The sequence below is a fragment of the Nomascus leucogenys genome, chromosome 23 (genome assembly GCF_006542625.1).
Source record: "Nomascus leucogenys isolate Asia chromosome 23, Asia_NLE_v1, whole genome shotgun sequence".
NCBI lineage: Eukaryota > Metazoa > Chordata > Mammalia > Primates > Hylobatidae > Nomascus > Nomascus leucogenys.
Window position 1 is genome coordinate 6363558 of NC_044403.1, and position 22420 is coordinate 6385977.

General features: G+C 42.1%; 2 protein-coding genes across 11 annotated transcripts in view; both read right to left on the reverse strand.

Moving 5' to 3' along the window:
* Nucleotides 1–12671: 12671 nt before the first annotated feature.
* On the reverse strand, nt 12672–14078 carry REP15 (RAB15 effector protein). Its single transcript, XM_003265641.3, has one exon. The coding sequence runs from the start codon at nt 13838–13840 to the stop codon at nt 12980–12982; it is 861 nt and encodes a 286-aa protein (XP_003265689.2). The 5' UTR covers nt 13841–14078; the 3' UTR covers nt 12672–12979.
* A 605-nt stretch (nt 14079–14683) lies between these two features.
* PPFIBP1 (PPFIA binding protein 1) overlaps nt 14684–22420 on the reverse strand; it is a 542301-nt gene continuing 534564 nt past the window's right edge. For 7 of the 10 annotated variants that reach the window (XM_030804628.1, XM_030804625.1, XM_030804627.1 and 4 more), the window contains 6 exons: nt 21951–22073; nt 21011–21136; nt 20235–20423; nt 18324–18503; nt 17597–17662; nt 17105–17461 (listed from right to left, as the gene is read on the reverse strand). In XM_030804628.1, coding sequence (XP_030660488.1) covers nt 17375–17461; nt 17597–17662; nt 18324–18503; nt 20235–20423; nt 21011–21136; nt 21951–22073 — 771 coding nt within the window. In that variant the 3' untranslated portion in view covers nt 17105–17374. Of the gene's footprint in view, nt 17462–17596; nt 17663–18323; nt 18504–20234; nt 20424–21010; nt 21137–21950; nt 22074–22420 lie in introns of all 10 variants that reach the window. The other 3 variants (XM_003265638.4, XM_003265637.4, XM_003265639.4) reach the window with 2 other exon arrangements.

A 22420-nucleotide genomic window follows, 5' to 3' on the forward strand; every position in this document is an offset into this window, starting at 1 on the left:
CGAGGCGGTTGGATCACCTGAGGTCAGGAGTTTGAGACCAGCCTGACCAACATGGAGAAACCTGGTCTGTACTAAAAATACAAAATTAGCCGTGTGTGGTGGCACATGCCTGTAATCCCAGCCACTCAGGAGAAGAATCGCTTGAACCCGGGAGGCAGAGGTTGCGATGAGCCGAGATCGCGCCATTGCACTCCAGCCTGGGCAATAAGAGCAAAACTCCGTCTCAAAAATAAAATAAATTAAAATAAATTCTCTATTTTCTCATTATTTTAAAAATTATTTTAATTAATTAATTAATTATTTTTATTTTTGAGACAGAGTCTTGCTCTGTTGCTAGGCTGGAATATGGTAGCAGGACCGTGGCCCACTGCAGCCTTGACCTCCCAGGCTCAAGTGATCCTCCTACCTCAGCCTCTCAAGTAGCTGAGGCTACAGGCACGCACCACCACACCCAGCTAATTAAAAAAAAATTGTTTTTCTAGAGATGAGGTCTCACTGTGTTGCCAGGGTTGGTCTCAAACTCTTGGGTTCAAGCAATCCTCCTGCCTTGGACTCCCAAAAAAGTGATAGGACTACAGGCATGAGCTACTGCACCTGGCCTATTTTTTCTATTTTTAAGTTTTTTGTATAGTTGGGGGTCTTGCTATGTTGCCCAGGCTGGTCTCAAACTCTTAGCCTCAGGTGATCCTCCTGCCTTGGCCTCCCAAAGTGTCGGGATTACAGGCATGGGTCTGGCCCATTTCCCTATTTTGTCTCAAAGTGACAAAATTATAACAGTAAAAACAACTAGAAATAAAACCGATTCTTGGTAAGCATACAACCAGTAGAGCAGAGGTATGCAGGTGTCCAAGAATATTCTAGCTGTGAACATTGAGTGAGCCATGGACATCAATCAGCAAGGTATGGGAGGGGGATAAATAGCATGAGATGGACAAGTATTTGTAATATTCATCATCTTCATCTTTTCTGGACTTTTACTATCCTGTTATTGTTCCAAAATAGAAGCATGATGTATGAGTTTCCTAGGGGATTGGAACAAAGTACCATAAACTGGGTGACTTAAAAGAACAGAAATTTCCTCTCTCACAGTCCTGGAGTCTGGAAAGTCCAAAATCCAGGTGTTGGCAGGGTTGGTTCCTTCTGGAGATTCTGAGGGAGAATCCGTTCCCTGCCTCTCTCCTAGCTTCTAATGGTTGCTGGCAATCCTTGGCTGGTAGACGCATCACATCACCTTCTGCCGCCATATTCCAATGGAGTTCTCGCCTCTCCTCGGACTATTTTTAAGATCAAAAGCATGGCCTTTTTAATCAGATGGAGGTGAGGTTTGAATCCAGGCTCTGGTTCTTTATGATTTTGGGCAAATCTACCTTATCTTTCTGAGTTTCAGTTTCAAGGAAAACGAGAGCAATAATATTTTTCTTTCTTTTTTTTTTTTGAGACGGAGTCTCGCTCTGTCGCCCAGGCTGGAGTGCAGTGGCGCAATCTCGGCTCACTGCAAGCTCCGCCTCCCGGGTTCACGCCATTCTCCTGCCTCAGCCTCTCCGAGTAGCTGGGACTACAGGCGCCCGCCACCACGCCCAGCTAATTTTTTGTATTTTTAGTAGAGACGGGGTTTCACCGTGGTCTCGATCTCCTGACCTCGTGATCCGCCCGCCTCGGCCTCCCAAAGTGCTGGGATTACAAGCGTGAGCCACCGCGCCCGGCCGAGAGCAATAATATTTTTCTTAGGACAGTCGTGATTAAAGGCATAAATATAAATGGTGGCCATTGGCATTAAGCGTAGGGTCAATGCAACAGCCTCTTTTTCTTGCGAGTTTGTATATTTTAGTAAAGTGCAAGTCCTATACCATAGAAATTTAGGGACAAAAGGAGTATGATCATATTCATACTGTTACCAGCGGCAAATCTGTACAGGTCTGCGGCAACCTCAGTTCTTGCCTCCTCAGAAGAAAGAATTTGATCGAGGAACATAAGGCAGAAGGAGACACTGAAGCGACTTTTAGAGCAGGAGTGAATGTTTATTAAAAAGCTTCACAGCAGGAACAAAAGAAAGGAAATACACTGGGAAGAGGGCCAAGGGGGCGACTTGAAAGTCAAGTACCCCATTTGACCTTTGACTTAGGGTTTTATATGTTGGCATACTTCTGGGGTCTGTGTCCCTTCTCCCCTGATTTTTCCCTTGGGGTGGGCTGTCTGCATGCACAGTGGCTTGCCAGGACTTGGGAGGGGAGCATGCATAGTGTGTTTACTGGAATTGTATACATGCTTACTTGAGGCATTCTTCCATTACCAGTTGAACGCCCCTAGAAGATCAAATACCAGTTAAATTCTGCCATTTTGCCTCTTAACGTGCACGCTTGCGCACACTCACCCAGCTCCTGAGATCTTACTGGAAAGTTGCTGATCACTAGTTTCAGGTTCTTTGTATCTATTGGGAGACTGCTTTTCCCTGGTGCTGGCTGCAACCAATTATTGTTTTAGAAAGACAGTTAATAACCACCTGACCGTCACCTGATGGTCGCCTGAAATACCTGGTGTGTGTGTGTGTGTGTGTGTGTGTGTGTGTAAGGGGAGCCCTCTCCTGCCCTGCTCATTCATGACTAGCTACCTACTCTAACAATATTTCTTAATTTCTGAGCAAGATATTAAAGACATAGGTCCCCATTCTACCTTGCTATGTGTTCTGTCATTTGTTGTACTCTCTCCCTAAGACTAAGGTGGATAGATGACCAGAGCTAGAGGAGCCAGAAAAATACTTATTGTTTTCCCTGGCATCAAGTACAGTTTTCATTCTATAGTAAAAGTTAAAAATTCATTTGTAATGCTATTAATGCTATCAACCAGCAAAAATATCTGTCTCGTGCAGTGTAAAGAGTAAAGCATGTACTATCTTGCGCATAGGGGTTACTAAGATTACATAATTTTTCAGTTGGCAAGGATCTTAGAGGTGTAATCATTCACTCATGATAAAAATATTTTCTTTGCTGGGTGCAGTGGCTCACTCCTGTACTCTCAGCATTTTGGGAGGCTGAGATGGGGGAATCACTTGAGCTCAGGAGTTTAAGACCAGCCTGGGCAACATAGCAAGAGCCTGTCTCTACAAAAAATACAAAAGTTAGCCAGGCATGGTGATGTGTGCCTGTAGTCCCAGCTACTGGGGAGGCTGAGTTGGGAGGATCACTTGATCCCAGGAGGCAGAGGTTGCAGAAAGCCGAGCTAGTGCCACTGCACTCCAGCCTGGGTGACAGAGTGAGACCCTGTCTCAAACAAACCAACAAACAAAAATTTTCTTCAAACTTTATGACCATGTAATCTAACACATCATAGAAGCTAGGCTGGCTTCATAGACATACAATGTGCACTTAGAAGGGCCTGCGCTTGGCTTAATGCTTTGCTGTTGCTGTCTTAAAATTCTTTTTTTTTATTTATTTCTTTTTATTTTTATTGTACTTCAGGTTTTAGGGTACATGTGCACAATGTGCAAGGACAAAAAACCAAACACCGCATGTTCTCACTCATAGGTGGGAATTGAACAATGAGAACTCATGGACACAGGAAGGGGAACATCACACTCCAGGGACTGTTGTGGGGTGGGGGGAGGGGGAGGGACAGCATTAGGAGATATACCTAATGCTAAATGACGAGTTAACGGCTGTCTTAAAATTCTTAATACTTTTTTTTAACAAGGAGTCCTGCATCTTCAGTTTGCACTGGAACCTACAAATTATGTAGCTGGTCCTTGTAGAACAATTTTAAATATTGAGCTGTCTTACAATGAGTTTTTATTATATTTCAACCTGGATTAATTCAATAAAAGCTACTTTTTAATCTTTTATCTTTATGGATACATAGTAAGTATATATATTTATGGGGTATATGATATGTATAGTTACAGACATAAAATGTATAATAATCACATCAGGGTAAATGGGGTATCCATCACCTCAAGCATTTATCCTTTGTATTAAAAAGCTACTTTTAATCAAAACTAACTTTTTTTTTTTTTTTGAGAAGGAGTCTTGCTCTGTCACCCAGGCTGGAGTGCAGTGGCACAATCTCAGCTTACTGCAACCTCCACCTCCCAGGTTCAAGTGGTTCTCCTGCCTCAGCCTACCGAGTAGCTGAGATTAAAGGCATGTGCCACCATGCCCAGCTAATTTTTGTGTTTTTAGTAGAGACAGGGTTTCACCATGTTGGCCAGGCTGGTCTTGAACTCCTGACCTCAAGTGATCCGCCCGCCTCAGCCTCCCAAAGTGCTAGGATTATAGGCGGGAACCACCACACCCGGCCTTCAAAACTAACTTGTTTTATAGTAGATGAACAAAGTATGTCTATTCACAAGTATGGTAGACAATATGCAAACATAAGGAATAGCTACAGAGACCTTGCAACCTAAGTGTTCATCAAAACAGTATTGGTTAAATCTATTATGGTGTATTCATATAATGCAGCGTACTACTAATAGAGGCAGGAGGCAGAGAAATCCTAGGCAGACAGGGGTGGGTCTCCAGTGAAACCTGACCTTCAAGCCAAAAACAGCCTGAAGCCCATGGACCAGAGTGAGAACTTCTATTCCTGTTTGCCCACTCTCTCCCGATTGGTTCTTGCTGAATAATGTATTTTAACCAATCAAATGTTGCCTTTTCCAGTATTACCTACCGTCCACCCCACCGCCATCCTGTGCCTGTAAAGACCCCAGACTCAGTTGGCAGAGGTGGGAGATGGCCTAACTTCAGGGAAGAGACCTCCTGACCTCAGGGGAAGATGAACAGCCCTTCCCATCCCATCTCCAGCCCCCCTCTCGGCTGAGAGCTTTTTCATCACTCAATAAAATTTTCTGCCTTCACTATCGTTCAATTGTCAAGGGTGACCTAATTTTTCCTGGATGCCGGACAAGAACTTGAGATCCAAGTGTGGGTACCCAGAAAGGCTGTCACACTGACCCTTTGCCCTGGTCAGCAGAGGACAGCCACCCCATGTGAGGGGGCCAGGGGCCAACCAAGCTGCTAACATGCTGCCGTCCATCGGGCTGTGGATGGCAGAACTAAAAAAGCTAATTAGCACCCTAACACCCCCTCTGGGGCTTTGGGGTCTCAGGCATCCTTGCCTGGGTGCCACTGCATTCCCCTCAAGGTGACACCACTGGTCTGGCTGCAGGCTCTGCACAAAGCTTTCTCCTGTGGCGGCCAAGTGGCAGGCTGGACCCTGGACTCACTCACTCGTGCGCTGCCTCCCACGAGGCGCTGAGTGTGGTTGGCGTAGTAGACAGAGCGCCCCTGCTGGGAGTCCAGCAAAGGAGCCGAGAAAAATCCTGCATCACTACTTAAGATACATGGGCCCCAATCCTGGTTAAACATTAGAATAACCTCAGGAGAGTTAAAAAAAAATTATCTAGACTCCCTCCGAGATGCTAATTAATTGGTCTAGGTGTGTTTGGAGCACTAGGGTTTTGTTTTGTTTTGTTTTTTAAGTTCTTCAAGTGAATCTAATATTGAGGCAAGATGGAAAACCACTGGTGTCAGCCTTAACAAGGATGAAGTGGATATAAATCTATTAGCATAGAAAATTGTCTACAATATATTGTTAAGATTTTTAAAATGCAGGTTGTGAGGCATTTATGGATTATATAATCTCATTTGTATATTATATTTTTATTTTTATTTTTGCAATACAAACTCTGGAAGAGTCAATAGCAAATTTGAGGCAGTGCATATGAGGATGGAGGAGACACTCCTGAAGACTTCACTTTCTCTATTTCTGTACTTGAATTTTTACCCCAAGCATACAGCTTGAAAAAATTAAATGAGTATGCAGTATTTTTAAAATCAACAAAAGCTTCACATTTTAATTTTTACTTTGAAAAGAAACATGGTGAGTCTGACTTGTGGCTTTCAGCTGTTTATAACATGAATACTTACAATTTATACTGGGTTCTCTGAAATCTTGGTAAGCTTACACTTCAGTATATAAAATATTTCCACAATATTTTGTCTCCTTTAAGTTACAGTCATGTGCCACATAAAGACCTTTCAGTCAACCACTGTGCATATATGATGGTGGTCCCACAAGACTGTAATGGAGCTGAAACATTCCTATTCCCTAGTGACATTGTGGCTATTGTGATACCACAGCACAATTACTTTATTGTTTTATAAATTTAGCACAGCCTAAGTGAACAGTGTTTGTGAAGTCTACAGTAGCATACAGTAATGTCCTAGGCCTTTGCATTCACTCACCACTCACTGACTCACCCAGAGCAACTTCCAGTCCTGCAAGCCCCATTCGTTGTAAGTGCCCCATATAAGTGTACCGTTTTTTACCTTTTATACCTTATTTTTACTGTACCTTCTTTTTGTGTTTAGATATATTTAGATACACAAATATTTACTATTGTGTTCCAGTTGCCTACAGTATCGGTAAAGTAACATGCTGTACAGGCTTGTAGCCTAGGAGCTATGCCACATAGCCTAGGTGTGTAGTTGGCTGTAGAGTCTAGGTCTGTGTAAGTACACTTTATTATGTTCACAAAACAATGAAATTGCCTAACAATGCATTTCTCAGAACATATCCCCATTAAGCAATGCATGATTGTAATTGTATACATTCTCCTTTTACAAATAAGGAAGCAAAGAGTTAAGCCACTTGACTCCGCTCTTATGAGCATTGAAACTCAAATCCACATCTGATTCCAAGTTGCATTATTCTTTACATCACCTCCTTGAGAGTGTACTCCACACAGCATTCCTGCAGACAGGGGTCGCTATACACTAAGGAAACATTAATTGACTGAGTGCTATAACCTCCCAGAAGCATGAATGGGGGAACCGTTATTGCTTAACACTTTAAAAGATGTCACCTGGGCCTATTCATGCCCACTTTACTGAAGGCAAAGGGCTAAAATGCTTTTTTAATTAAAAAAATTGTATTTGCTTAGAAGTATTCAGAATGTCAACAAAACAGCTGCAACTTTTTTTTCAATTATGGAGTGGTAGTCAGTTAGCAGAATAACAACTATATCGTATAAGCTGCATCAGAGAAAAACGAAGATAAAAAAACTATCCTCCTATATAACTAATCTGTGCTGTGCCCCAGCAAGAACCTTCTTTAAATTTCCATGCCAATTACAACCTCCATTCTATACCAGGCAAGGTTAGTGTCTATTAAAAATATCACCAGGACAGGGCAATCTAAAGAGACATTCAGTAGTCTGTTAATTGTACAAAAAAGACACTGTAATGTTTAAAAACAAATCTTACACAGCCTTACATTTCAATTTTTTTTTCTTTAAAAGGAGTGAGTTGTATACAGTGGTTGTTAAATGCTTTATAGACAAGAAAAAAACTGCTACTACCAACTTGTTTATCTTCTTCTTCTCCTTCCTCATCCTCCTCTTCTTTTTCTTTTCTTTTCTTTTTTTTTTTTCAGCCTTGGCAATTCCCTTCGTTGCTACATGAGGCTTTCCTTTAGCTCAGTCTGCTGCAATATCCTTTTCACATTTTTCCTTCAGCTTCGCAGCCTTGTTTTCATGAGACTGCTTGTCATCTGCAACAGTGTCATTCCACCTCTCTCCCAGTTTCTTTGCAAAATCACCAATGTATAGGCCGGGATATTTTCTTTTGATTCGGGGGCAATACTGAGAATACAAGAAAAAAGCCAAAGGAGGCCTCTTGGGCTCTGTCGTTGTTGTTGTTTGCCTTTCTTTCTGGAGGGATATAGGTTTTCATTTCTCTTTCATAATGGGTCTTTTGCCCGAGTTTGCCAAGTCTTCAAATTTTTGTTTTTAGCAGACCCGGTCCTCTACCTCTCTGGCACTTTTTGGAACACTCTGAGAAGAGGACAGAAGCATCTGGGTGCTGTTTCTTGTGCTCCTTCTGACAAATGTGCATAAAGAATGTGTATAATGACATTTTTGCCTCTTGGGATCTGCTTTGCCCATGTTGAGTTACTTTTTCCTCAGTGAGGCACCCAGTCATGCAGTGCCCGCCTGGCAATCACGTAACCTGGCGCCGTTTCTCTAAAATGCTTTTCTCCATCTTCTGATTTCTTTGGATAAAGGAAAGTCAAAGACGAATTTATTTCTGTCCTTGCATGTATTCTTATTATTCAAGACATTTGGAAATACAGCATCTAATTGTTACATGTTTCAAACCCCACATCCAATCATCAGCAAATGCTGTACACTTTACCTTCAACTACATTCTAAATCTGACCTCTTCATACCTCCTCCTGTACGAGTGTGGTCCAGGCCACCTTTTTCTCTCATCTAGATGGCTACAGCTTCCTAGCTGCTTACCTGGGTTCTGTTTCTCCTCTTTTTCTTCTACCATCAAGTCTCCCCTCAGCAATCAAGTGAGGGTTTGTTTGTTTGTTTATTTGAGACAGAGTCTTGCTCTGTCACCCAGGCTGGAGTGCAGCGGCACAATCCTGGCTCACTGCAACCTCCGCCTCCTGGGTTCAAGCGATTCTCCTGCCTCAGTCTCCCGAGTAGCTGAAATTACAAGCATCTGCCACCAAGCCAGGCTAATTTTTGTGTGAGACGGGGTTTCACCATGTTGGCCAGGCTGGTCTTGAATTCCTGGCCTCAAGTGATTCACCCACCTTGGCCTCCCAAAGTGCTGGGATTACAGGTTTGAGCCACCATGCCTGGCTTCAAGTGAGGCTTTCAAGGTACAGGTCAGTCAAGACATTTCTCTCCCCCATCACTCAGAATAGTTGAGTCCTTACTTCAGCTTACAAGTTTGACCAGCTTGATCAGTTTGCTGGCTACTTCTGCAAATCATGTCCCACCTCTCGCCTCCAGCTCACTCTGCTCCATCCACGTCAGCCTCCTTTGCTATCCACATTCACATCTACTCCCATTCCAGGTCCTTCGCATTTGCAGTTCTTTGTGCCTAGTACACCCTTTCCCAAATGTCTGCACTGATGCTCAGTGTCTTTCTTCAGATCTCTAGCTAATTGCCCTCTCCTCGCTGAGGCCTTCCTTCCCCACCCAATATAAAACAGCACCTCCTAACACTCTTTATTCTCTGATCATGCTTTTTCTTTACATTACTCCTGATGTTATTTAAAATTGATTGTTATTATTTGAGACAGGGTCTCACTCTGTGCCCAGGCTGGAGTGCAGTGGCTGGATCTGGGCTCACCGTAACCTCCTCCACCTGGGCTCAAGCGATCTTCCCACCTCAGCCTCCCAAGTAGCTGGGACTACAGGCACACACCACCACACCGGGTTAATTTTTGTATTTTTAGTAGAGACAGGGTTTCATCATGTTGCCCAGGCTGGTTCCAAATTCCTGAACTCAAGTGATCCGCCGGCCTCAGCCTCCCGAAGTGCTGGGATTACTACAAGCGTGAGATGTTTTGAAAATATGCATTTAAACATCTGCACGTGTTTGTCTGTCTTCCACCGTTAAGATAGAAACTCCCTGAGACTAGGAACTTTGTTCTTTGTACTGCTGGATTGGCAGGGCACAGAGCAAGCCCAGCATGTAATAGGCACTCAGCAATTATGTTTGAATTAATCTATCTTCCATTTACACTTTTAAGCCTTTTTTTTTTTTGCAATATATTAACCCAAATTGCAAAAGCTGAGCTTGACTCTATGCTATTGGAGACTTCACTACCAAAAAGAGGAAACAGACGTCTCTGCCAATACTCACCTTCTTTTAAAAAACTCATTTTTAATTGACAAGTAATTGTATATATCAATACTTCATTTTATTAAACACTCTTTCATACCAGTTTCTAATGAAGGACAACCACAAGGCCACAGATATGTTCTTCCTATTCCAAGTTCCTCAAGGAGAGGGCTATGGGGGTGAATAAACATTGATAGGAGGGAAAACAAAGCCATTTCTTGAGGCTGAAGAAAATATACATCATTTTCTTCTTTGCTGAAGCTGCAGGCATCATAGGGATTATGAATGCTCCCTTCCTCGCTTTCCCCCAGGACTTCTTTGGGAGATAAAGTTGAAGAGAAGGGATTTGGGGGTTGGTGTTCCCCAATATTGCAAGGCGTATTTTAATTTGAAGAACACCAGGCTCAATGGAAAGAAAACAGGGCATGCTCTTAAGCCTAAATCTAGATTGAAGTTAAGGACACACCTTTAAATTCACTGTGGATCCGTTTACTGGGCTGGATAAAGAATCAAAGAGTGGATTTGGATTATTGTACTAAGCACTTTTGATTTTTTTTTTTTTTTTTTTTGAGACGGAGTCTCTCTTTGTCACCCAGGCTGGAGTACAGTGGTGCCATCTTAGCTCACTCCAACCTCCGCTTCCTGGGTTCAAGCGATTCTCCTGCCTCAGCCTCCTGAGTAGCTGGGATTACAGGCACGTGCCATGGCTAATTTTTGTATTTTTAGTAGAGATGGGGTTTCACCATGTTGATCAGGTTGGTCTTGAACTCCTGACCTCGTGATCCACCTGCCTCAGCCTCCCAAAGTTCTGGGATTACAGGTGTGAGCCACCGCGCTTGGCCGACTATTCTTAATTTTATAACGAATAGCAGTTCTATGAGGTGGGTATTGTCATCTCCAGTTTTTAGATAGGAAAATCAGGAGGCATTAGGGCTCCAGAAGAGATCAAATGGCACCCTCAAGTCTACCTGAGGAAAAAGGACATCTACAGGGTGGGGGCAGGGTGCAAGGAACTAACAAAGAATGATGAAGCACCCTGGAAGGGACAATGGCCTGAGAGGGGAAGGGGAGGGAGCTGGAGTCTCAGAGAAGGGCCAGCTGGACAGGAGCTGTCTGGAACCAAGTGTCATAGTGAGGCAGGGAGAGTTGGGCTAATACATTCCAGACCTGTCCCCTTTCTGATCTCGTGCTCTCCACTGGATGGAAGCCAGAGTGATGCAGTCAGAACCCAGAAGAAGGCAGACAAGGTGGGGAGTAGATGTGGAGGTTGAACTGAGAATAACCAGCACAGAGGTTTGGTTGGATAAGTGTAAATAAAAGAGCCGGGATTTTAAGCAGGTTTGTCCTCAACTAAACTTGAAAGCTCTCAGTCCTTCTACCATGACAAAGTATTTACAACTCTGCATTGTGATCTATTGATGGTCATGATATCAATTTGGTGGCTTGCAGTCAGCAGTTTACAAACCGATGTAGGACAAACTCTCAGAGTGCACTGCAACATGCTTCAGTTATACAGATCACAGCAACAAATGTATTTCTTACTTTGGAATACCTGCATGACGCCACATTGTGCTCATATGTCTTAATTTAGCCTCACAGGAACATGCCCTAAATTCCAAAACACAGAAAGGGCCAAGGCCTTAAGAAGACTGTCAGAAACAGAAACGATTTTAAGAGGTTGGATGCAGTTGAAAGGATTCAGCCCATGTTTCTAATGGCTGCATATCAGTGAACAGGCGGTTCAACAACAGGAAAAGTAGCCACAGATTAAGGCCAGGAAATGGAGGAAAAATGAGCAGCAGCAACTAGTTAGCATTTTTGCAGGTGAACATCTTTGTTTTCTCGGCAATTCCAGTGGTTTAAAATCAGAGAATTTTCTTTTTATGTATTTATTGAGATGCGGTCTTGCTCTGTTGCCTAGGCTGGAGTGCAGTGGCGCGATCACGACTCACTGCAGCCTTGAACTCCTGGACCCAAGCGATCCCCCCACCTCAGCCTCCCAAGTAGCTGGGACCACAGGCACACATCACCATGACTTTTTGTATTTTTTGTAGAGATGGGGTTTCACCATGTTGCCCAGGCTGGTCTTGAATTCCTGGGCTCAAGCAATCCTCCTGCCTCAGACTCCCAAAGTGTTGGGATCACAGCTACCTTTCCTGGCCAAATAATTTTCTTTTCTTCTTCTTTTTTTTTTCAATTGATTTTTACTTAACATAATTTATAGGCTTACAGGGAATTTTCTTTACACGACTGTAGAATATGGGCTTTGTAACTGGGCAGACTTTACTTTTTTGTTACGAGCCACTGAATGGATTTATGAGTTATCTCGCCTCTTTGATTTGGCAAATAGAAACCTCTTAGAGTCATGGAGGACACATGCAAATCACGCTAATATATGCAAAACATCTGACTTGACTTACAAGTACAATAAATAATGGCGATTCCTCTTTGTACTGTTGTAATTCTACACTGGCTTTTAAGCAAAAATGGTTATTATATGTGAATACACCTTTCTTACTGCAAAGGCTAAACAAGTATTATTAAAAGAATAGTTTTATAGGTCACTGTTTTTAAATCATAGGCAGAGCTAACAGTAAAGTGAATCTCAAAGTAAATCCCATCAAAGTCCTCTTAGTGCAGAGACAGCAGCTAGGGAGAAGACGGAATAAGGTAAGTGTTAGAGGAAAAGAACGCTGTGAGTTTTGCTCAGGAGTCCTGAACCGAAACTGTTTTTTTTTGAAAGATGAGGATTCACTCTGTTGCCCAGGCTAGAATACAGTGGTGCAATCACAGCTCACTGTAGCCTTAAACTCCTGGGCTCAAGTGATCCTCCCACCTCAGCCTCCTGAGTGGCTGAGACCACAGGCGTAAGCCACTGTGCCTGGCTTGAAACTGGTATTACAAATGTAATTAAACCTGCTCTGTAGCCTTACCCACTACTTTACCCTACCCATCTCCCACCAACAGATGCAAAAACACTTTTATACTTTTGAGTGCTAGACTTATTATTTCAAACAAAGACACTTCTTTTTTTTGCAAATCAAACTTTAAATGTGACTTTATTATCTCTCTTCCATTTTTATTGTTGAATAAGTGAATGAAATATTAAACTAAATTATAACTTTTCCTGAACTGTTTTTAAATCATAGGTAGAGCCAGGGTTTTCTTTTTTTCTCTCTCTGTAATTGTGACATGAATGTACTTTGATCCCAGTAATCATTTTCAATCAATGGGAAAACGAAAAAAAGTCCCATGCTGGAATGCTGCAAATAGGTAAGCTCGCTTATTAGAATCTTTTTTTCTTTTCCTCTTACAGGCCAGTCACATAATACATATCCAAGTCACAGAATGCTAATATAAACCTTGCCCACCTCTCTCAGCCCGTCTTTCTTACTCAGACAGTTTCTGAGCAGCTCTTTGATGAAGACACAATCTTCAGTTTCCAGGACAAACTGAGCCACAGCCTTCCCTCCTGGCAGATGGCTCCTCACCATCTGACTTTTGACACTGTCCAGGACAACTCCCCTGATGTCTTTAGGCTTTCCTGGCATACCAAAGATGAGAAACAGACCCAGGCAATCCTCTCCTATTAACTTACAGAATTCTTCCAGCTTATCAAATCTACTTTTCTTCCAGGAAGACTCCTCTACCCTTGATTCTGGATTGGAAAGGTCACAAGGCTTAGATTCCACAGGAGGAGGTGAAGACATCTGCAGAGTCTGTACTGCCAGCTGAAGCTTTATTTGCTTGTCAGATCCCCAAAAGGTCCAAATCCAGTCTGCACCAAACAGGAAGGCTTGATGCTTGGTCATCTTGGTGGTGGTCAGCCACTCATCAACTCCCTTTTCTTGGCAGAAAGCGATGAAATGGATTAAGAAGATCTCATTCAGAGTATTTGCAGCTGGGCAGAGTTTACTTGGAGGATATTCAAATCCAAGGTACTCCTTCAGTTTCTGAGCTGCATGGACTATAGCTTCACTGACCACTTCACAGACGACGGGCACCTCTTTGCTGTCCTTCAGAGCCAACTGTTGTGATGCTTTCTGCCCCATTTTCTCTGCATCCAAATTATCAAACATGTGAATCTGGTTCAGAAGTACTTCTTTTTCAAAGTAAAAGTTCTGCAAGGAGGTCACATCTGTTAATGGTTCATGTTTTTCTAACTCTACAGCTTCCTCGGGTGTAGTTAAGCATATATACATACAGCTAAATAAACATGTTAGTTCTGTTTGTCAGTTGGGTGTGTTGTGTTCATACAGTTCCTGCTGGTTTATTAAGTTAAAGATACTAAATTCCACACAAAACATCAGTTCTATCTAGGTTATATTCACTCTACTTTTAATCTTTGGTAATCTCTTCCAACATGTTTCCTCTTTCCAAGTTTTAGTTGAAGCAAACATTTCACGTTAGTTCTTTTTGCTGTTGTTTTTTGAGATAGGATCTCACTCTGCTACCCAGGCTGGAGTGCAGTGGTGCAATCATGGCTCACTGCAGCTTCAACCTCCCAGGGCTCAGGTGATCTCACCTCAGCCTCTTGAGTAGCTGGGGCTACAAGTGTACACCACCACACCTGGCTAACTTTTGTGTATTTTTTGTAGAGGTGGGGTTTCACCATGTTGCCCAGGCTGGTCTCGATCTCCTAGGTTCAAGCAATCCTCCTGCCTCGGCCTCCCGAAGTGCTGGGATTATAGGCATGAGCCACTGCACCCAGCCCTGTGTTAGTTTTTTAAATATCCATACACCTCTTTCTACAACTAACTTCTTCCAATCTGTAGGTGAGTCACTTCCATTTGCTTTTCCTATTTTCCTTTTTTGTTTGTTTGTTTCTTTTACCTTCTGCCATGATTCTGCATTCCCCAGCTCAGTTGCTTTTTCTACAAAAGCTTCTCAAACAAAGGCCTCAAATTCCTATCTGTTGATACATGTTATAAACTCCATTCAAACATATTTATGGCAGTTTATAAGGAGATTGTATTATTTTCTGTATCAGAAACAAAGCCTGTTACTATGAACAATGGAAAATGAAATAAGAGCAATAAAAATGAGGCAATTATCAATTGACTTTATTTCCTTTCATATGATAACACCAGCAGTGTATGATATTTTGTAAATAAAACACATCATAAAAAAATTTAACCTTATTACATATTATCAGTTAGGTTATACCATCCTGAATAGAAAATATTTGGGCCAGGCATGGTGGCTCAAGCCTGTAATCCCAGCACTTTGGGAGACCAAGGCGGGCAGATCACAAGGTCAGGAGATTGAGACCTTCTTGGCTAACACGGTGAAACCCCGTCTCTACTAAAAATACAAAAACAAAATTAGCCAGGCATGGTGGCAGGCACCTGTAGTCCCAGCTACTCGGGAAGCTGAGGCGGGAGAATGGCGTGAACCCAGGAGGCAGAGCTTGCAGTGAGCTGAGATCACACCACTGCACTCCAGCCTAGGTAACAGAGCAAGACTCTGTCTCAAAAAAAAAAAAAAAAAAAAAAAAAAAAAAAAAAATTGGCATCTGTAACAGTCTCCTGGTATTTTCAACCAGGTTCTAAGAACAAATTGATTTTTTCAAGTGGTGATATCTAGTCACATTAAAATAAAATCCAAATAAAGTAAGTTCAATACAGTTACCACATAATGAATGGTACAGTTTAAAGAAAATTATTATTAGCATCACATCAATTGTTATGAATAAATAGTAATTTGATATTACAAGTTCTTTAATGAATACCTTGGTAACCTGCAGACAACTTAAAAGATAATACCACTGATATTCAAATGAGGTTTATAATCAAGTCCAATGGCAGATACTGAACTGCCCACCTCCACCTCAATTTGTGAAAACCTGTCTTTTGTAGGGTTGGCTACCATGGGTAATTATGTAGCACTGAATAAAAAATAGAATATTTTTCTAATACTTCTACAAATATAATAAACACAGTAACAGTTTTTGCTGCAGCGATTTTCTTTACAAAGACTATTTGGGCCCAGTGCTACAGAAAAACATGAACTACATCTTATCATCACAAAATAGCCATTATAAAATGAATTTTACAGCCTCTGTTTTTTTGAACTTTGAAATACAATGTTCAGACAAATATTCAACTTTTTAAAAACCTCCATTCATTGATAGCCTGAGAAATGTACAATGAACATGTTTAGGCAGACTTAGTATTTTGATGTAATGACATAGCTAACAAAGAGAAAAGAAACAATACTGTCAAGGTTTCTGCTTTGCTTTTGGTTTCCTCAAAAACTATTTCTACAAATTTTGGGGAAAGGAGGTGATTCTGAATGTATTCAAGTTAGTGGTAGGCCAGGCAGAGTGGCTCACACCTGTAATCCCAGCAATTTGAAAGGCTGAGGCGGGAGGATCACTTGAGGACAGGAGTTTGAGACCAGGCTGGACAACATGGTGAGATCCTGTTTCTACAAAAAAATTTTTTGAAAAATCAGCCAGGTGTGAAGGGTGGGGTGGGGTGGGAGGCCACACACCTGTAATCCTAGCTATTGGGGAAGCTGAGGTGAGAGGATCACTGGAGCCTAGGAATTCAAGGCTGCAGTGAGCTATGATCACGCCACTGCACTCCAGCATGGGCAACAGAACAAGACTCTGTCACTAAAAAATAAAAAATAATAGGCTGGGCGTGGTGGCTCATGCCTGTAATCCCAGTACTTTGGGAGGCTGAGGCGGGCAGATCACAAGGTCAGGAGTTCGAGTCCCAGCCTGGCCAATACGGTGAAACCCCATCTCTACTAAAAATACAAAAATTAGCCAGGCATGGTGGTGCGTGCCTGGAGTCCCACCTACTTGGGGCTGAAGCAGAAGAATAGCTTGAACCCAGGAGGTGGAGGTTGCAGTGAGCCAAGATCATGCCACGGCACTCCAACCTGGGCGACAGAGTGAGACTCCATCTTAAAAAAAAGTATACTAATGTCCCTCAAGTTCTTCCATATGAGGTAAAGGGATCCAAGATTAAGGTTGAAATTCTTAAACTGTTCAACAATTTTGTGGTGTCATCAAAAAGGAATATGTCATATATATTAATTTAGCCTCAATGATCAACATTGTTAAAAGTCAGTATGGAGAAAGATCATTCTGACCTCTTCAGAAACCAGCTGGTATATGAACATTCTGATCACCAGATTGTTTTGAAAACGTGATCTTTTCACCATCGTCCTTAGGTCACAAAATAAAAGTTCTATTTTCTATGTACTGCATATATACATATATTTAGAAAAATATATAAAAATAAGACAATAAGAGGCAAGTGGAGGTGTGGCTGGCATTTAGTGGGCACACTGAATGCTTAAAGAAGTTCCACATATTGATTCTGAAATCATATAATGTCCTACTTAGGTGGCTACAGTGAACACTGATGTAACAAAATCATTCACATCCTGGTTACTGTCCCCCAAGTCCTCCATATTGCGGATGTGAATGGAAACCCTCTGGTAAAATACTAATCTTAAATGCAACACTTTAAATATAATATATCACAGATTTTTACATTAAATAGAAGAAAAACAATTATACTCTCATTCACCAGTGTCTTATTTTTTGTGGCAACTTCAGAATCGGCACATTACTCTTGCTTTCTGTTTAAACTTCTCGACAGCAGAAGTTGGAACAACAAACAATAGACAATCCGCTGCCTGTTGTATATACTGTGAGTGTTTGGAAAAGCAAGTAGGAGAAAGACTAAGCACTCCTGATGTTCATCCAAGTGCTACGGTCAAACGTTTGAGTCTTCATCTGTAATGCTGGCACTGGGGGAACGGGCAGCAAAATCTTTAAACATGTCATCTTCTTTTAACATGTGCTGGAAAATAAGGAGACAGGGAGTCACGCTGAGAGCCAAGAGCTCAGAACTACACATTCTCCAACATGTGGTCCTTTGGGGTTGTTATAAAAGACATTTATAGAATAACATTTTCAATTCATTTCACAAACTCACCGTCAGATTGTTGATGCCTTCAGAGAATGCACCTATCTGTCTCACTGTCCCTTCTGAATCTTCCATCTGCAAAGAACAAACCAAAACATGACATAAGTGTTTTCACAATTTCAGGGAAAGTGCAGCAAGAGGAACAAAAGTCTAAGAAGAAATAATGCAAATAGCACTGAATGGGATAAGAGCAACAGAACACTTCTGGTGATAATCTCCTTTCACCACTGCAACCGGAAGTGAAAAATTAGAAGAGACACTTTACTGACACAGCTAGTCTAATGCCTTTGCTAACAGTAGCAAAGCATTGTTGATTAGAGGGGAAATATGCGGTCCCACCTGAAAAGGCTAGGTAGAATAACCTGTCCATTCCTAACATGTTTTAATACAGAGATGGCAAAATTTAGGTAAATATCACAGGCTTTGGAGCCAAAGAGACGGGTTGGGGATCTTGGGCAAGTTACTTAGCTCTCTGTGCCTCAGTTTCCTTATCTCCAAAATGAGAAGAACAATGCTGTCCATGTCTTAAGGTTACCATAAACATGGTATGCATTAAGTGCTTAGGATGGTAGCTGGAAGATATAAGTGATCTCTAAGTGTTCACTATTATTTTATTATTATCTGTATTTTTAGTTATTTGAAGGACATGTCCTCGATCAGACACAGTATACAAAGTTCCCATTTAGTGTCTGAATGATGGAAGCACTTGAAAAAAGGTATATAGTGTTGGATTTACCTGCTCTAACCGGTCCAAATCATCTTCCTCATACAGGCGCATATCCAAACCAGGTTTAAATCCTTTCTTAGATGCACTTCCTGATGCCTGTCCCAATTCCATTGGACAAACATATTCTTCACCATCTTCCTGTTTCTTCTTTCTCAAATTCCCAAAATTGCTAAAGGCAAGTTTCTTTGGCTTTAAAAGAAAAGCAAACAAAAACATCCAAAGGATTTGATAAAATTCGTATAATCAAGGCCTGATAACATGTATTTTGCATTGCCCCCTCCCTCCTATATGTATAATTTAATTATTTACCCCATGGTAGAGAGAAAAGTATCTGGATGTTTAAATTTGGATAAAAACGAAAGGGCATCCTAGGCATATAAATGATGCGATGATAAATGACCCTTGTTATGAATCTCAGGAAATTAATCTTACTCTTCTTATTCACGCCAAATAGCTGAATAGTCACTGTGATAAACAAAATATGGCAAGAATAATTTGATTACATCATTACTATTATTTTTAGAGACAGAATCTTGCTCTGTTGCCCAGGCTGGAGCGCAGTGGCATGCTCATAGCTCAATCATAGCTCATTGCAGCCTTGAACTACTAGACTCAGGTGATCCTCCTGCCTTGGCCTCCCAATGCACTGGGACTACAGGCATGAGCCACCATGCCCACCTAAGAGGGAGCACTCAAAAAGGGACATGAACCTCGGACCCTCGGATTAAAAGTCTGATGCTCTACTGACTGAGCTATCCGGGTGCATTCTCTTAATTATTATACTTTTAAAAGATATATACTCAGTTGTCCCTCAGTACACACAGAGCATTAGTTCCAAGACCCCCATGTATACCAAAATCCGTACATACTCAAGTCTGGCAGTACCCGTGTACCTAAAAAGTCGGGCCTCCCTATGTGTGGGTTTTGCATCCCTCCACATTTGCTTGAAAAAAACAAAAATCCGAGTAGGAGTGGACCTGTGCAATTCAAACTCATGTTCTTCAAGGGTCAACTGTTCCTTCAACTTTAGAGTGGGCAGATAGCTAGACATGAGGGGAAGCCCCTGAGAAAAGACAGGTCTGGAAAATCTCGCACCCCAGAAACCACCCAAAACATGCTCCATTTGAGCAGAGAGGAGGGGAAATACCTATGGAGAAAGGAACGCCCCTTTTAGACGCCCAGTAATCACTCACTCTGCAGTTCACCTGCCAGAATGTAGCTAACTGCATGCTGATAAAGAGGGGAAGAGGTCAAAGGAGAATTCCTAAGAGAAACGCAGGCACAGTACGTATAGATTTGACTGTTATACAACCTTCCTGGGGCGGCGGGAATGAGCAATGCAGCCTTTAGGCAGAATTACAGCCAACACCCGGCCCACACATGCGCACCAACTATAGTAATGGAGGGTCCCACAAGCCTGGGATGGGAACTAGGCAGGGAAAAGGCAAGGACTTAAGGCAGGAGCTGGAAAACGAGATAAAAAAGGCTGAGACTTAACACAGAGGTGAGAGCTTCAAGAAAAAATTGGACATCATAAAAACCCAACGCAGAACTCTTGGGCTCATTTTCAGCGGCCCGCTGTGCCTCGGTTTTTGGAGTGTACTGTCCCTTTAAATAAACATTGTTACTGCGACCCTGCTGTTTTCCCTGCAGGATCGGCCCCTGTACTTTTTTTTTTTTTTTTCTTACAATGAGCTCTTTGCTCCCTATTTCCCTTCAATAAAGCTCTCTGCTATCTATGAACTGTCTCTTGGCCAACATCTTTCTCCCAAGACAACTAAGCACTGAGGATTCCTGCATCTGCTGGTAAGGAACCCATCCACAAAACTTAGTAAACCCCAGAAAACAGAATAACCAGGTAACAGACAAAATGTTGCCTTTGCGCCAAGCAATTATTTAACCGTATGAGCCTAAACCAACCTTCACTTTGGCAGTAGCTGTTAGAAGTACATAATCCGGCAGCTCCATGGCATCTCGCTTCTGGTGCTGTGCCTCAGCCCCAATCAGAAGGTTGAAATGAGTGGCCAAATGTCTTCGCAGCAAAGTCTTATTGGGTGGGATGTTCAATAACTGAGCCATTGTTTCCACATTAAAACGAGGCTCTAGAACCTGTTAAAAAAAATAAGCTTGTCAAAAGTCACCACAAATCATACATGTTTGTATTGTGCTTTATAATTCGCAAAGCTCCTTCTCTTAGATTATCTCCAATGATCCTCTCAACAGCCTGGTGAGGTAGACACAGTATGGACTTTGATCTTTAATTTACATATCTTTTCTCCATTTTGCCCAAGTTAGTGAGTGATAGAGCTGGTCCTGAAATCCAGGCTTCAGGCATCCCAATAGTAGGGCTCTGCCTCTCTGGGGTGCTGTCTATGGCAGCCAACTCCTTATGCAACATCAATGTGCAGAAATACAATCTGCATCCTTGCAGGGGTTTTCAAACATGATCATATGAGAGAAAGCAGCTACATGTTATTCAACGTGAAAGAGGACAATAAAAGAGAAGCGGCTTTAAATTCAATCTAGAGTTATAAGATATCAATACAAATACTCTGAAAGTAAAGATTTACTAGAAATAGGGCAGGAGGGTTGAGTCAGATGACTTTAGGATTATGATGAGCAAAAATTGATAATATCCTACTCACTAGACTAAAGGAAGCAAAGTAAGTCAATTTTAAATTAAATCAAAACTTTACCATGAGCCCACCATGGACACCACTGCCTCTGAGATTGGGGGCATATTCTGCCAAGTCCACGGAGCGCAGCCACTCCATCACTCGATGGTTAGTCCACTTCTGAACTTCTGATGGGGCGATGGTATTCTATGGGAACACACAACCAGGATCCTAAATATTAAATTGCATTTTCTGTCTAAACAGTCTGCTCCATGGAGTACAGTTACTCAACATCCCACTAAATGCAAAATGAAAGGGAAAAATTCTCTTTTAAAGAATTTCTGTCATAGCTTGAGTTTCAAGCTTTCTTATATACTAATAAAGCATTGCTTTAGGAAAGGAAGTCTTTTTTTTTTTTTTTTTTTTTTTTTTTTGAGACAGGGTCTAACTCTCTTACCCAGGCTGGAGTTGCAGTGGTGTAATCGGGGCTCACCACAGTCTCCATCTCCCAGGCTCAGGCGGCTCCTCCTACCTCAGCCTCCTTAGTAGCTGGGACCACCAGCATGCACCCACCATGCCTGGCTAATTTATTATTATTATTATTTTTGTAGAGACAGGGTCTCCCTATGTTGCCCAAGCTGGTCTCGATCTCCTGGGCTCAAGTGATTCTTCTGCCTTGGCCTCCCAAAGTGCTGGGATTATAGGCATTGGCCACTATACTTGGCCAGAAAAGGAAGTCTTTATAGTGATATTTATCTGTGTGGATTAGGGAGTCAGGAAAAAAAAATACACCCAAGAAAAGGAAGAAGCATAACTGAAAAAGAACCCTTCGCTTTAGTTACACAAGTGGAACCATGATGGAGAGAAAAGGAAGGAATACAGAAAAAGCCTAAAAAGTAAATGAGGCTGGATTTTAAGGCTTTTCCTGCAGGCTCCAAGAAAAATGGCTCTTAGTTTTGACACATGGACAGTCCCATGCCTGGGAAGTGCATGCTTATAAACCTCAATCTTAAAACGCTACCTCATCAGATGGCCGCCTCCGTAGACAGTTTGGTTCAAAGTTATTGATCCTCAGGACCTGGATGGCCCTTTTGATACTGAGATGGTGAAGCACACTCACAACCTTCAAAGAGAGTAAGTCATCCTGCAAAAAAGAACAAAAGGAGGAGCTCGCTGTGCTGGCCTGTAGCAGGAGGACTTTCTTAGGGAATCTCAGAAAACTGGAGTAAAAGGAGAAGAGCCCCTCAAACCAATATGCCCCAAGGGCTTGTCAGAACCCACTTTCCCATTTGGAACAGAATCTTCCCCCAAACCCCAAATTAGTATTTTTTGCCAATGAAGCTGACTTCCACCTGTTTCTCTCTCTTCCAGATGCTCTGAGATCTGTAGAACCTCAGGGCTCTGAAAAACACAGTTTGAAAAGCACTTGCTGGGTCACTACAAAAGGTGATCTGCTTTGACTTGATCTGCACATACTACAAACAGGGAATT